Below are 16,712 nucleotides of genomic sequence, written 5' to 3'. Positions count from 1 at the left end.
GTCTAGCTTGTTTCACTTACAATGTTTTTGAGATTTACCCATGTTTTAGCATGCCTCAGAACATTCCTTTTTATGATTGAATAATCCATTGTATGCACATACCACATTTAAAAACTCTATAAAAAATCTGTTCATCTTTTGATAGATACTAAGGTTGTTTCCACCTCTTGGGTATTGTGAGCATTCATATGCATATCTAAGTCACTGTTTTCAGATATTTGGATATACTCCTAGAAGTGGAATTGCTAGCTCTTATGATAATTCTGTTTAGCTTCTTGAAGAACTTTTCCTTAGCATAGTGGCTGTACCATTTTACATTCCCACTGGCAATGTACGAGTTTTCTACATCTTTGCCAACACTTGTTAATTTGCTTTAAAAAAAATTATGGCCATCCTAATAGGTGCCAAATGGTATCTCATTGTGGCTTTGATTTGCATTTCCAAACCACTAATGATATTGATCATCATTTCATGTGCTTATTGGTCATTGGTATATCTTCTCTGGAGAAATGTTTATTCCTTTGCCCATTTTCAAATTGGGTTACTTGTCTTTTTGTAGTTGCAGGAATTGTTTATATATTTTGGAATAATAAACCCTTATCTGATAAGTGATTTGTAATTATTTTCTCCCATTCTTTGGGTTGTCTTTTCACTTTCTTGCTAGTGTTGAAGCACAGAGTTAAAAATTTTTGAAGTCCAATTTATTTATTTCTTTTATTGTTTGTTGCTTTGGAAATTGTTGCCCAATCCAAGATCATAAAATTTTTCCCTTGTATTTTATTTCAAGAATTTTATAGTTTTAACTGTGAAATTTAAGCCGATCCATTTTTAGTCAGTGGCACCCTTGTTAAAAATCAATTGACTCTAGATGTGAGAGCATATGTTTATCATTATGTCAGTACCATGCTGTTTTGATTACTGTAGCTTTGTGATAAAGTTTTTAAATCAGGTTGTGTGAATCATCCAGCTTTGTTCTTCTTCAGAAGAAATATCTAAAAGAGGCAAATCTTGGGTATTCAAATCTGTTGGGATTTTGACAGAGATTTCATTTAATCTGTATATTGCTTTGGAAAGTATTGTCCTCTTAACAATATTAAGTCTTCCAATGCATGAAACCAGAATCTCTTTCTAATTATTAGGTCTTTCGTTTTTTAGCAATGTTCTGTAGTTTTGAGTGTATAAGTTTTTCATCTTAGTTAAAGTCTTTCCTCCTTGGTTACATTTATTCCTAAATATTCTATTATTTTTGATGCTTTTTAAAATGGAATTGTTTTCCTAATTTCCTTTTTGGCTTATTGCTAGTGTGTAGAATACAACTGATTTTTGACTGTTGATTTTGTACCTGCAAATTTGCTGAATTTATTAGCTCTAACAGTTTTTCATAGATTCCTTAGAGTTTTTAACATCTTAGATCATGATCTGTGTGAATAGAGATAGTTTTCCTTTTTCCTCTCCAATATGGATACCTTTTTTTTTTTTTTTTTTTTTTTTTTTTTTTGAGAGGGCATCTCTCATATTTATTGATCAAATGGTTGTTAACAACAATAAAATTCAGTATAGGGGGGTCAATGCTCAATGTACAATCATTAATCCATCTCAAGCCTAATTCTCGTCAGTCTCCAATCTTCTGAAGCATAACGAACAAGTTCTTACATGGTGAACGAATTCTTACAGAGTGAATAAATTCTTACATGGTGAACAGTACAAGGGCAGTCATCACAGAAACTTTCGGTTTTGATCATGCAATATGACCTATAAACCATCAGGTCAAATATGAATATTCATTTGATTTTTGTACTTGATTTATATGTTGATCCCACATTTCTCCTATTATTATTATTATTTTTATTTTTAATAAAATGCTGAAGTGGTAGGTAGATGCAAGATAAAGGTAGAAAACATAGTTTAGTGCTGTAAGAAGGCAAATGTAGATGATCAGATGATCAGGTGTGTGCCTATGGACTAAGTATTAATCCAGGCTAGACAAGGGCAGCAAGACATCCACGGATGCAGAAGATTTCTCTCAAAGCAGGGGGGGTGAGGTTCTGAGCCTCACCTCTGTTGATCCCCAAATTCTCACCTGATGGCCCCCCTGCGACTGTGCCTGTCTTAGGTTGTTCCTCCCTTGAGGAATCTTACCCGTCTCTGGCTAACCAGTCATCTTCCGGGGCCATACAGGGAAATGTAAAGTTGGTAAGTGAGAGAGAAGCCATATTGTTTGCAAAGGTTAGCTTTTTACTTCTTTGCAGATTTATGCCCTGTGGCTTCTATGCCCAGCACTTGTCTCGAGGTATCTTTACCACCTGGAGGAATTATGATACTCGGTAAATTCGATATGAGGCACGAATTCTATTTAAAGTTTGTAATTAGGAAGGAAGAAGAAAAGCTATAGATGTAGCATATGAAGGAAACTTGGGAGGATTGATTATTTCTTTGACATATCTTCTTGTATAGTACCTTAAGTATGTATAGGTTTTAAACTACTAACTAATTTGCACACACATATTGACATAATAGGAATACGGTGACATAAACAAAGCAAATCTATAATTACCAGCCATCTCCAGTGAAGCCAAGAAAACCATTTAGGCACCCTAGGCATTTGTGAAAATTTATCTATGATATGATGGATATTTTCGAACTGTACTTGAACCATCAGACAAATTAAAGCAGCCCATTTCTGGGATCTGTTCACATCCCATATGTTCTTTTAACCATAGATAGTCTATAGTCATGAGATTTTGGGGTGCTACAACTTGCACCCCTCCCAACTCCTGGTTGAGTTCCAACAGTACAGATCCAGTCAAATTCGTTGTCTCACTGTATGCACATGCCAGCCTAGACATCTCCCTCCTCCTTCTTATGGCAAGTCCAGGAGATGGTGGGCTGGATGCAGCCACAACCGCAGCATCGTCCGGATCCCTGTGGAGGCTTTTTGATGATCATCCCCCGGCACGAGTCCTCCAGAGAGTGCTGATGCCGGAAGCTCCTCCTCATATCGTATCTTAGTTCATTTTCTGGGTATCCAAGCTAGGCCTTGATCTTCTGCGTAGAAACAAACAGACCCTTTGCCCACACTTTGACATGCCCTCTATACCACTGTGCAGAACTCATTGGAGGTCAGCACACAGTAACTGCTTTTTTTTTTTTTTTTTAATTAAGAGAAAGGAATATTATCAGAAAAGAGTACCTCCATAGCTGATCATCTGACACCCTTTAAGTGATCAACATTAAGGATATTTAAAGCATGCGTTGATCTTTGATTTACCAATAGTTTTATCCTGTTAAGGAGTAATCCCCCTTTTCTTTCTTTCTTTCTTTTTTTTTTTTTAAATTTTTAATCTACACTTACCTGAAGAATACTATGTTTACTATGCTCTCCCCTATATCAGGTCCCCCCTAACAACCACATTACGGTTACTGTCCATCAGCTTAGCAAAATGTTGTAGAGTCACTACTTGTCCTCTCTGTGTTGGGCAGCCCACCCTCCCCTTTCTCCCTCCCCCCCATGCATGCTAATCTTAATACCCCCCTTCTTCTTCCCCCCCCTTATCCCTCCCTGCCCACCCATCCTCCCCAGTTCCTTTCCCTTTGGTACCTGTTAGTCCATTTTTGGGTTCTGTAATTCTGCTGCTGTTTTGTTCCTTCAGTTTTTCCTTTGTTCCTATACTCCTCAGATGAGTGAAATCATTTGGTATTTCTCTTTCTCCGCTTGGCTTATTTCACTGAGCATAATACTCTCCAGCTCCATCCATGTTGCTGCAAATGGTTGGATTTTTCCACTTCTTATGGCTGAGTAGTATTCCATTGTGTATATGTACCACATCTTCTTTATCCATTCATCTACAGATGGACATTTAGGTTGCTTCCAATTCTTGGCTATTGTAAATAGTGCTGCGATAAACATAGGAGTGCATCTGTCTTTCTCAAACTTGATTGCTGCGTTCTTAGGGTAAATTCCTAGGAGTGGAATTCCTGGGTCAAATGGTAGGTCTGTTTTGAGCATTTTGATGCACCTCCATACTGCTTTCCACAATGGTTGAACTAATTTACATTCCCACCAGCAGTGTAGGAGGGTTCCCCTTTCTCCACAGCCTCGCCAACATTTGTTGTTCTTTGTCTTTTGGATGGCAGCTATCCTTACTGGTGTGAGGTGATACCTCATTGTAGTTTTAATTTGCATTTCTCTGATAATTAGCGATGTGGAGCATCTTTTCATGTGTCTCTTAGCCATCTGTATTTCTTTTTTGGAGAACTGTCTGTTCAGTTCCTCTGCCCATTTTTTAATTGGGTTATTTGTTTTTTGTTTGTTGAGGCGTGTGAGCTCTTTATATATTCTGGACGTCAAGCCTTTATCAGATCTGTCATTTTCAAATATATTCTCCCATACTGTAGGGTTCCTTTTTGTTCTATTGATGGTGTCTTTCGCTGTACAGAAGCTTTTCAGCTTAATGTAGTCCCACTTGCTCATTTTTGCTGTTGTTTTCCTTGCCCGGGGAGATATGTTCAAGAAGAGATCACTCATGTTTATGTCTAAGAGGTTTTTGCCTATGTTTTTTTCCAAGAGTTTAATGGTTTCGTGACTTACATTCAGGTCTTTGATCCATTTTGAGTTTACCTTTGTATATGGGGTTAGACAATGGTCCAGTTTCATTCTCCTACATGTAGCTGTCCAGTTTTGCCAGCACCATCTGTTGAAGAGACTGTCATTTTGCCATTGTATGTCCATGGCTCCTTTATCAAATATTAATTGACCATATATGTTTGGGTTAATTTCTGGGGTCTCTAATCTGTTCCACTGGTCTGTGGCTCTGTTCTTGTGCCAGTACCAAATTGTCTTGATTACTATGGCTTTGTAGTAGAGCTTGAAGTTGGGGAGTGAGATCCCCCCTACTTTATTCTTCTTTTTCAGGATTGCTTTGGCTATTCGGGGTCTTTGGTGTTTCCATATGAATTTTTGAATTATTTGTTCCAATTCATTGAAGAATGTTGCTGGTAATTTGAGAGGGATTGCATCAAATTTGTATATTGCTTTCGGCAGGATGGCCATTTTGACGATATTAATTCTTCCTAGCCATGAGCATGGGATGAGTTTCCATTTATTAGTGTCCCCTTTAATTTCTCTTAAGAGTGACTTGTAGTTTTCAGAGTATAAGTCTTTCACTTCCTTGGTTAGGTTTATTCCTAGGTATTTTATTCTTTTTGATGCAATGGTGAATGGAATTGTTTTCCTGATTTCTCTTTCTATTGATTCGTTGTTAGTGTATAGGAAAGCTACAGATTTCTGTGTGTTGATTTTGTATCCTGCAACTTTGCTGTATTCCGATATCAGTTCTAGTAGTTTTGGAGTGGAGTCTTTAGGGTTTTTTATGTACAGTATCATATCATCTGCAAATAGTGACAGTTTAACTTCTTCTTTACCAATCTGGATTCCTTGTATTTCTTTGTTTTGTCTGATTGCCGTGGCTAGGACCTCCAGTACTATGTTAAATAACAGTGGGGAGAGTGGGCATCCCTGTCTGGTTCCCGATCTCAGTGGAAATGCTTTCAGCTTCTCGCTGTTCAGTATAATGCTGGCTGTGGGTTTATCATATATGGCCTTTATTATGTTGAGGTACTTGCCCTCTATTCCCATTTTGCTGAGAGTTTTTATCATGAATGGATGTTGAATTTTGTCAAATGCTTTTTCAGCATCTATGGAGATGATCATGTGGTTTTTGTCTTTCTTTTTGTTGATGTGGTGGATGATGTTGATGGATTTTCGAATGTTGTACCATCCTTGCATCCCTGGGATGAACCCCACTTGGTCATGGTGTATGATCCTTTTGATATACTGTTGAATTCTGTTTGCTAATATTTTATTGAGTATTTTTGCATCTACGTTCATCAGGGATATTGGTCTGTAATTTTCTTTTTTGGTGGGGTCTTTGCCTGGTTTTGGTATTAGGGTGATGTTGGCTTCATAGAATGAGTTTGGGAGTATTCCCTCTTCTTCTATTTTGTGGAACACTTTAAGGAGAATGGGTATTATGTCTTCTCTGTGTGTCTGATAAAATTCCGAGGTAAATCCGTCCGGCCCCGGGGTTTTGTTCTTGGGTAGTTTTTTGATTACTGTTTCAATTTCTTTGCTTGTAATTGGTTTGTTTAACTTTTGTGTTTCTTCCTTGGTCAGTCTTGGGAGGTTGTATTTTTCTAGGAAGTTGTCCATTTCTTCTAGGTTTTCCAGCTTGTTGGCATATAGGTTTTCATAGTAGTCTTTAATAATTCTTTGTATTTCTGTGGAGTCTGTCGTGATTTTTCCATTCTCATTTCTGATTATGTTGATTTGTGTTGACTCTCTTTTTCTCTTAATAAGTTGGGCTAGAGGCTTATCTATTTTGTTTATTTTCTCAAAGAACCAGCTCTTGGTTTCGTTGATTTTTGCTATTGTTTTATTCTTCTCAATTTTGTTTATTTCTTCTCTGATCTTTATTATGTCCCTCCTTCTGCTGACTTTAGGCCTCATTTGTTCTTCTTTTTCCAGTTTTAATAATTGTGATGTTAGACTATTCATTTGGGATTGTTCTTCCTTCTTCAAGTGTGCCTGGATTGCTATATACTTTCCTCTTAAGACTGCTTTCGCTGCATCCCACAGAAGTTGGGGCTTAGTGTTGTTGTTGTCATTTGTTTCTATATATTCCTTGATCTCTATTTTGATTTGTTCATTGATCCATTGATTATTTAGTAGCATGTTGTTAAGCCTCCATGTGTTTGTGAGCCTTTTTGTTTTCTTTGTAGAATTTATTTCTACTTTCATACCTTTGTGGTCTGAAAAATTGGTTGGTAGAATTTCAATATTGTGGAATTTACTGAGGCTCTTTTTGTGAGCTAGTATGTGGTCTATTCTGGAGAATGTTCCATGTGCACTTGAGAAGAATGTATATCCTGTTGCTTTTGGATGTAAAGTTCTATAGATGTCTATTAGGTCCATCTGTTCTAGTGTGTTGTTCAGTGCCTGTGTGTCTTTACTTATTTTCTGCCCGGTGGATCTATCCTTTGGGGTGAGTGGTGTGTTGAAGTCTCCTACAATGAATGCATTGCAGTCTATTTCCCTCTTTAGTTCTGTTAGTATTTGCTTCACATATGCTGGTGCTCCTGTATTGGGTGCATATATATTTAGAATGGTTATATCCTCTTGTTGGACTAAGCCCTTTATCATTATGTAGTGGCCTTCTTTATCTCTTGTTACTTTCTTTGTTTTGAAGTCTATTTTGTCTGATATTAGTACTGCAACCCCTGCTTTCTTCTCACTGTTGTTTGCCTGAAATATGTTTTTCCATCCCTTGACTTTTAGTCTATGCTTATCTTTGGGTTTAAGGTGAGTTTCTTGTAAGCAGCATATAGATGGGTCTTGCTTTTTTATCCATTCTATTACTCTATGTCTTTTGATTGGTGCATTAAGTCCATTTACATTTAGGGTGACTATTGAAAGATATGTACTTATTGCCATTGCAGGCTTTAGATTCGTGGTTACCAAAGGTTCAAGGTTAGCTTCTTTAGTATCTTACTGCCTAACTTAGCTCGCTTATTGAGCTGTTATATACACTGTCTGGAGAGTCTTTTCTTCTCTCCCTTCTTATTCCTCCTCCTCCCTTCTTCATATGTTGTGTGTTTTGTTCTGTGCTCTTTTTAGGGGTGCTCCCATCTAGAGCAGTCCCTGTAGGATGCCCTGTAGAGGTGGTTTGTGGGAAGCAAATTCCCTCAGCTTTTGCTTGTCTGGGAATTGTTTGATCCCACCATCATATTTAAATGATAGTCGTGCTGGATACAGTATCCTTGGTTCAAGGCCCTTCTGTTTCATTGCATTAAGTATATCATGCCATTCTCTTCTGGCCTGTAGGGTTTCTGTTGAGAAGTCTGATGTTAGCCTGATTGGTTTTCCTTTATAGGTGACCTTTTTCTCTCTAGCTGCCTTTAAAACTCTTTCCTTGTCCTTGATCCTTGCCATTTTAATTATTATGTGTCTTGGTGTTGTCCTCCTTGGATCCTTTCTGTTGGGGGTTCTGTATAATTCCATGGTCTGTTCGATTATTTCCTCCCCCAGTTTGGGGAAGTTTTCAGCAATTATTTCTTCAAAGACACTTTCTATCCCTTTTCCTCTTTCTTCCTCTTCTGGTATCCCTATAATACGAATGTTTTTCCTTTTGTATTGGTCACATATTTCTCTTAGTGTTGTTTCATTCCTGGAGATCCTTGTATCTCTCTCTATGTCAGCTTCTATACGTTCCTGTTCTCTGGCTTCTATTCCTTCAATGGCCTCTTGCATCTTATCCATTCTGCTTATAAATCCTTCCAGGGATTGTTTCACTTCTGTGATCTCTTTCCTGACATCTGTGATTTCCTTCCGGACTTCATCCCACTGCTCTTGCATTTTTCTCTGCATCTCATCCCACTGCTCTTGCATTTTTCTCTGCATCTCATCCCATTGCTCTTGCATTTTTTTCTGCATCTCTGTCAGCATGTTCATGATTTTTATTTTGAATTCTTTTTCAGGAGGACTAGTTAGGTCTGTCTCCTTCTCAGGTGTTATCTCTGTGATCTTTGTCTGCCTGTAGTTTTGCCTTTTCATGGTGATAGAGATAGTCTGCAGAGCTGGTACAAGTGACCGCTGGAAGAGCTTCCCTTCTTGTTGGTTTGTAGCCTTTTCCTGGGAGAATAGCGACCTCTAGTGGCTTGTGCTGGGCAGCTGTGCGCAGACAGGGCTTCTGCTTCCTGCCCAGTTGCTTTGGGGTTTATCTCCACTGTTGCTGTGGGCTTGGCCTGGCTGGGGCTGTTCCTCCAAAATGGTGGAGCCCCGTTAGAGGGGGAGCAGCCAGGAGACTATTTATCTCCGTAAGGGGCCTCTGTGCTCCCTGCTGCCCAGGGGGTTAGAGTGCCCAGAGATCCCCAGATTCCCTGCTTCTGGTCTAAGTGACCTGTCCTGCCCCTTTAAGATTTCCAAAAAGCACTCTCCAAACCAAAACAACAACAGCAACAATGAGAGAGGGAACAGAAAGGAAAAAAAAAAGAAAAAACACGCGATTTTTTTTTTTTTTTCCTCAGGTGCCGGTCCCAGGCACCCGCGCACTGGTCCTGCTGCCCTGTCTCCCTAGCACCAGGGTCCCTGTCCTTTCAAGGCTTCCAAAAAGCACCCACCCACCGGTCCCGCAGGGAAGGAACGCTCAATATTCTTGGTCCTCAGGCACTGGTCCCACGCACCCGCTCACCAGTCCCGCCGCCCTGCCTCCCTAGCACCGGGGTCCCTGTCCCTTTTAGGCTTCCAAAAAGCACTCGCAGAAAAGAGAAAAAAAAAAAGGGGAAAAACGCGCGATTTCCTCTGTCCTCAAGTGCCGGTCTCAGGCACCCGCCCACCGGTCCCGCAGGGAAAAACGGGGGATATTCTTTGTCCTCAGGCGCCGGTCCCAGCCACCCGCTCACCAGTCCCGCCACCGTGCCTCCCTAGCACTGGGGTCCCCGTCCCTTCAAGGCTTCCAAAAAGCGCTTGCCAAAAAGAGAAAAAAAAAAAAAGGGGAAAAACGCGCGACCTCCTCCGTCCTCAGGCACCGGTCTCAGGCACCCGCCCCCAGGTCTCGCAGGGAGAAACGCGGGATATTCTTTGTCCTCCGGCGCCGTTCCCAGGCACCTCCTCACCGGTCCCGCCACCCTGCCTCCCCAGCAACGGGGGCCCGTCCCTCTAAGGCTTCCAAAAAGCGCTCGCCAAAAAAAAAAAACTGCTCCGGTTTCTCTCCACCCGCCGGGAGCCGGGGGGAGGGGCGCTCGGGTCCCGCCGGGCTGGGGCTTGTATCTTACCCCCTTCACAAGGCGCTGGGTTCTTGCAGGTGTGGATGTGGTCTGGATGTTGTCCTGTGTCCTGTGGTCTCTATTTTAGGAAGATTTTTCTTTGTTATATTTTCATAGCTCTATGTGTTTTTGGGAGGAGATTTCCACTGCTCTACTCACGCCGCCATCTTTCTGCCCTTTTATTTCTTTTTCTTGTCTGATTGCTCTAGCTAGAACTTCCAGTATTATGTTGAATACAAGTGGCAAAAGCAGGCATCCTTGTACTGGTCCTATCTTGGAGGAGCAACTTGCAGTTTTCACCACTGAGTATGATGTTATTAGCTGCAGGTTCTTAATATATGACCTTTATTATATTAAGGAAGTTCTATTCCTGGTTTATTGAGTGTTTTTATCGTGAATGGATGTTGGATTTTGTCCAGTGCTTTTTCTGTATCAACTGACATGTATCATCTATTTTTCCCCTTTATTCTATCAATGTAATATTTTAATTGGATTTATTTCCATGTGTTGAACCACCCTTATATTCTTGGGATAAGCACCACTTGATTATGTTGTATAATCCTTTTATTATGTTGTTGGATTTTGTTTGCTAGTATTTTGTTGAGGATTTTTGCATGTGTACTGATTAGGGATATTGGTCTGTAGTTTTTTTGTAGTGTCTCTGTCTTACATTGATATCAGGAAGTTCATGGCCTCAGAATGAATTACAAAGTGCTTCCTTTTATTTTTGTAAATTTTAAGTATCGGCACACTGCTACCCTTCTTAACAGGTACTTTGCTGGCTAGTAGACCCTAGGCTGTGTGGCATTGTGATACCTGTTTGGAGCTCTGGCCTTGAGGCTGGGCCCAGTCAACTTTTCCATACTTTTTCGTGTTGACATCTCCGTCTTGACCACCTGTCTAGGGAGCCAGTCATACTAATGATGCAGACTGGAAGATGCCCTCGCCAACAGGGTTAAGTTGATAAGTTGGACTTTAAGACTGCAGCTTTTCCCTGTGCTTTCTCTGTCCTTGGGATGATGGATGGGTGGTCTGTTCTTGGCCTGGCTGAACAAGAACAAGGCCTCTGAGCCATCTAGGGACCAGATCAAGTCAGTGGACAAGGGAGTGGGTTCTATGTTGAAAATGATATTTAAGTGTTTTCTCATGTATCTAACATTTCAGGAAGAAAGACTTCATTGAGCATAGCTTTCCATAATTCTGATTTCATAAGTGATCATAGAGGTGGCCACACACACTTTTTTCAAAATAGTAATTCTACTGAAAATATTTTGTGAACCTGTTTTCATGTATTAACTACAATCTATATTTTCACTCATTTTAATTGTTGATTTTATTCAATCAACAGGTATATTTTCAGTGCTAGGCACAGTGCTGTGCAATAAGGATACAGAAATGGTGAGGTTGGACAGTTGTCCCTTCCCTGTGGAGCTCCCAGTCAGGTGGGTTCTACTTGTTATAGGCCCGTATGAAATGGAATGTCACTGGCCACCTACGACAACCTTGGAGGGATGAGGAGGTTGTGTAGTCCCTAGCTATGGCTTCTGTCACTGACTTCTGAGAAGCAAGTGAGGCATCGGCAGGATGGTGGCAGTTCTGCTTGCAGCTGGGCTCCCAGTGAAGCCCAGGATGGGGAGCCCTGGGACCATGGCAGAGTTGGCTCTGAAACGGGCTGCTGCAGCAGGGAGGACTGCTGTTTCCTAGGCAATACTCTGCTTAATATTTTTAGTGTGTGGTTGCAGCAGAACTAAATGTGGTTTCTGATCCCAAATTGGTAATGAATGTAGACATATTTAGAGTCAGAAACAATGCATTTAAAATCCTTTGCTCCTTAATTGTCCTGCCAAGTGCTGAGTTTAGATTTCTTTGTTTCTTGGCTACCTACCCAGCCTCCCACCATCTTTCAAAGAAGGCGCCTGCATTCTCTCTGAGGTTTAGGTGGGTTTGTGAAAGCCGTGAGTTATGTCTCCCTGAGCTGTACTGGGAGGCATCTGATTTTTGTGTTTCTGCCCACGTATGTAAATGTGTACACTTCAAAATTCATCCTCCTTTCAAGTTTTTAAGGATCTGGAATTATAAATAGTGTTGGACTCTCAGGCATGTTAAAAATAAAATATGATGTTTCCATTGGTGACTTACCTGGAAGACACAGTCAGTGCCAGTGTGGTAGTAGAAAGTTCTGAGCCTGATAACCCATCCTCATGCTGCCACCCACTAAGTGTTTTATAAGTAAATGCTATTTTCTTAGGGTTCCTCAGTCAGTTTAAGGAATACCCTAATTGTTGCCCATCTCATCATTTCATAGCTGTGATTTGTGTCTCAAGTTGCCCAGAATAGAGTCCATTTTCTCATGGCATATTCCTTACAAGGAATATTCCTTTTAATAATTCTACTTTCTAAGGCTCAGATGTGGAAAGCCATGTCATCCACAGATTGTGAACAGGACATGAAACACCTGAGGGCAGTGATGGTATATTTGTGTGCATCATTCCACAGTGTGGTGCCCCATGTGCTCTGAGACCAGTGCTTAAATATCTTTGTTAGGTCCCTGTTTGTCGAGTGTGAAAGCTGCCAGAGTGCCAGAGTGGCTGACACAGAATAAGGGTTGGTGTGCCTGCTGCTTTGCTGATGGTCTGTTTGGAGCTATGGACTGGAAGTTATGCCCACCCCCCATCACAATCTCACTAAGGCCCTGACCTTCTCTGGAAGCTTGGAGGTAGCAGGTGGAAGGGAGAAGAACTCGGATCCTCCTTTGCCCCAGACTGTGTGTGTGAGTGTGTGAAAGTCCCTGGTATTTCTTGGGAGCAGGCTGTTAGAGAGCCCATCATGCCTATTGTCAGGAGATCCAGTTATTATTTTAAAAGAAAGGGAAGGAAGAGGTGCTGGGCCCATACTCTGGATGTCAGCTGACCCTGTCTGGGGTGGGCCTAGCAGTCAGGTGTGCTGAAGTTGCCTCTCCTCCTCCTGCCCTCCCTGTTCCTCCTTGATGTATTGGAGTTCGGAGATAGGCTTGAGTCACCAGGAAGCTGGGCTCTGCAGTGGCTGTTCTCAGTCAGTTCTTCAGCGGGCACTTTTGGAGTGCTAGATGCAGTGCTTCAAAGTGTCTATGAAATGCCTCTGCAGCCATCTAGAGTGTAGTCCTAGTGTGTGGACAGACATATTGCTTAGGGAGGCCGGGTTCTGAGGAGAGGCTTGGTTGTCAGAGCAGAAGACAATTCTATATGGGGATGAAACCCTCACTGCTTGTTTATCCTATGCTTCGCTCAGATTTTTCTCTACCATAGTGAGAGCTATAAGCTCCTTGAGCCATGTGCTATATGCACTATAGCATGTAGGCACTGTGCTGCGTGCTTCATACCCTCTCACTTAATACTGACGACTATACTACAAAGTAGTTACTATCAAGTCCCTTTTCAGATAAGGACTTGGAGAGTTAGCAGCTAGCCGAAAGTCTCACAACTACTTGGGGAGAACTGGGTCAAAAAACCCAGAGCCCATGTTCTTTTCATTACACTGGAACTGAGATGGAGCTGGGGTAGATTGGAGCATCTGGTACCCTTGCTCCAGCCATCAGACACAGGCTGGTAAGGCAGGGGCAGGGAGCAAGTACAAAGCAGTGGGTCTGTTTGCCTGCAGGGAGCTTGTAATCTAGGGAGTGAAGTGCATTAACCAGGTCTGGGGTTTTTCTCTAATTCACCTGGCCACTTGCTAGTGTGCTTAGGCAAGCCCCATTCACCTTTCTGGGCTCCTTTTTCTTCACCTGCCATCTAGAAATAATCCTGTTGGAAATGAGCTTGGATATCACCTTGGCCAACTTCTATCCAATATAGTTCTCCCCTCCCCTTTGCTTAGTTCTTGCAGACAGTTGGGTGTATATGAGGGGAGGGCTTGGTGTTGGGCTCTGTGATGGGGAGCAAAGATGATTTTTCTTTTTGCACAGCTGGGAAACCTGAATGATGGGGGAGGTTAAGAGGTCAAGCCACACAGGGTGCCGGTGACCTGGCTGCAGTCTGAGTCAAGGCTGTTCTTCCTCTGTAATGTGTGTGCTTCTGCCACAGGCTGGGCCAAGTGCATTCAGTATTCCAAGTGTGTGTGCATGCACATGCGCATGCGTGTTATGTGTACGATGTGCAGAGTTGGATGTGGTAGAGATGGGTCTCTCCACAAGAGGGCCCCAGTAAGCTCATTTAAAAATTTCTTTTCCTGACACAAAATGTATGCCTTTTTATTCACACTGTTGCAGAACAAATAAAATGAATCCCATTTCTGTGGCCGATTTCATAGACCACTGGAAAGGCAGCATGGTATATGGAAAGAGCACAGGTTCTGGGGACAAACTGGCTTTGAATCCTGACTGCCTCTCTCTGGCTGCATGAACTAGGGCAAGTTACTTAACCTCTCTGAATTTCAGTCCCCTCTTGGGCAAAATGAGCAGCATATTAGAACTCTGTCAGAGGATTGTTGCAAAGAATAAATGAGTTTAGAACTTTGCTTGAAACGTGGAAAGTGCTCTGTAAATGATGATTATAATCCTTGACAGAATTTGTTTTCCTGTGGGCTGCCAGATAGTGCATTTTAATACTGGGGGACCGAGTGTCACTGGGGTATTTCTCTTCATCCCTCACTCCAAGTACTACAATCATGATTATTACAGCCCCGCAAAGTGTAGGGCTTCTGAGCAGTCCGAGGCATGGCTGCGAGCTCAGAGGAGGTAGAGTTGTGTCTGAGGGGAGTTTGTTTATGGGCCGTGCCTCCCTCCCTTCCTCCCTTTGCTGGCGTGATTGTGCTTGACACCACCCAAGGATATGTGTGTTGTGGGGGTGGCTCTACACCATCATAGGAACCTATTGTATGGCTTCAGAGAATTCCTCTTTAGGACCACTCCAGTCAGCTTTTCTCTGTTATCATTAAAACTCTAGAGAAAATGTTGAAAAAATTGGGTCTAGAGAAATGGCCCCAGAAATCCATACTTTAGGACCCACTCAACCTTTCAAAGTGTTCTACCCTCACACCACTGTTTCTTCATGTGTGCCTTTTTATGAGGGAGTCCTCTGGAGCTCCTCAAAAAACCCAGTGGATTTTCTCCTCCTTATTCTGACTGACTTCTTGACGTCATTGCCCCCAGCTCGGTTTTCCCAGGACCCTCTGCTCTTGGGCCCATGTAGTTCTCACTGTCCTTGCTCCTCGTCTGGCTCCCTTGCTTGCTCCTCTTTCTTCTCCTAACCTCTGGCTGTGACTTGAAGACTGTTCTTGGCCCTTTGTTCCTTTCTAGCTAAGGAAAGCAACTTTCTCCCTCAGACGGACTCTTTCTTAGTATTTTGGTTATCACCTCTGTTCAGATGGAACCAGAGTTCTTGCCCTGCCCTAGCCTCTCTGTCTTTGTCTTCAACAAGCATGAAGCCGTTGGAGCCTTCCTGGACCCATTGACAAGCTCCCAGCCCAAAGGCATTGAACTCCGGTTATTCCATATGTAGCTATCGAGTGCCTGCTCTTTCTTGATGAAAAATGAATCTTAAGCTCCGTTCCAGCATTCCGATTTATTGAAGGGTGTGGCTGAGTAGGATAGGTCTAGAGAGGGCCATGCTGGGGTGCCTTTTATTCGGTCACTCTGCTTGTCACTTGATTTCTTTTAGATGGAGCCACTGTCTTCTGTCTCTGAGATTGCAGGGTTTTGCTAATGTGCTTAGCTACCTTCTTAAAGATCTGTTCTCTTCCCTGCCAGGGTACGGATGGGATTGAAAGTCCTTTCCCCTACCTGTTGGAGCACAGTACTGCAAAGGGGTAATAAATTCCCCCTTCCTATTTCATCTCATCCTGTGTTGCCCTTCAGGGCTCCAGTCCCAGCTGGGCCTGTGGAGCTAGGACCTTCTTGGTTCTGTGTGTTCTCTGCTGGGGCCAGAACTTGTCCCTGTATTGTCACCGGAAGGGCCTCTCTTGGGGTTTCCCTTGTTGGCTGCATGAGTGGATTTTGGCTTTGTAGTTCTTTGGTCAGGCGGAGGGTTAGGTTCTTTGTGAACCTTCTACCCTCTAATCTCCTTCCTTCTTGGGTACCTTGGGTTTGTTGAGAGCAGTCCCCATTTGTTTGGGCCTAGGCATGATTTCAATAGGGGCAGATACTGTCTCCATTACACAAATGGTCAGCAGCTAAGGATGTTCCAGGTCCAGCCTCCCAGCCAATTAGGGGCTGGACTGGAATTAGAAGTCACATTTCTTTTGTTGTTCAAAGGCTCATTTAACTGCTGTCTACCTCCCGGCTTTTTTAGTTTATGTCTTAGGGGGAGAAAGCTTGTTTGCCTGACTACTTCAAATTTATTTCTCTTGTCCTTCAAATTATTCCTTAAAAACCCATTTATTTTCTTAAGCCTGTACACATTGTTTTCGCTTGTCAGGGCTGTCCTTTCAATGTCCTCTTTGCAGTTTCTTCAGCTTCATATTTGCTCAAATTAGGCAGTGAGCTTCTGTTTGTATAGAGGTGAGTGTGTGTGCAGCCCATAAATAGTAATCAATGTGTGTCTGTGGGAAGAGTTCATCCTCTAACCTTCAGTTTGTAAAGCTGAAGATTGTTTTACAGCTATTCCTGCAGCTGGCAGTTCTGTATGAAATGGCCTGGCTCTCTGGACACTAGCATGCTGGGGTAAGCACTGAGTGGACTGGATCTGCCTTGGGGCTCAGCAGAAGACTAGCTTGGGTCTGTGCATTTTCAGTGTAGGGTTCCTCCTCTAACATCTGTTTCCTTTACCTCCTGGGAGTAGATACACACCAAAGGTTTTGGTTCCTAAAGTTTGAGGTGGTCCTAAAGCGAGAGGGTGTATAGCTCCCATAGGTGGCAGGAGCTCTGGAGAGTGGTTACAGGGTGCCTGGCCTTCACTGACTGCCCGTGGGTCCAGGGGCAA

The 16,712-nt window shown here is 42.4% G+C and overlaps 1 protein-coding gene across 4 annotated transcripts in view; it reads left to right on the top strand.

Moving 5' to 3' along the window:
- The window catches only part of SIL1 (SIL1 nucleotide exchange factor), a 222,467-nt gene that overhangs the window by 38,941 nt on the left and 166,814 nt on the right, over nucleotides 1-16,712 (top strand). For 2 of the 4 annotated variants that reach the window (XM_073221752.1, XM_073221754.1), the window contains exon 1: nucleotides 11,200-11,261. The exons of the other annotated variants lie outside the window; for them this stretch is intronic. In XM_073221752.1, coding sequence (XP_073077853.1) covers nucleotides 11,215-11,261 — 47 coding nt within the window. In that variant the 5' untranslated portion in view covers nucleotides 11,200-11,214. Of the gene's footprint in view, nucleotides 1-11,199; nucleotides 11,262-16,712 lie in introns of those variants that run through there. 4 annotated transcript variants of the gene reach the window in all.

The sequence above is a fragment of the Manis javanica genome, chromosome 14 (genome assembly GCF_040802235.1).
Source record: "Manis javanica isolate MJ-LG chromosome 14, MJ_LKY, whole genome shotgun sequence".
NCBI lineage: Eukaryota > Metazoa > Chordata > Mammalia > Pholidota > Manidae > Manis > Manis javanica.
This window is presented reverse-complemented; position numbering and strand designations above follow the sequence as displayed.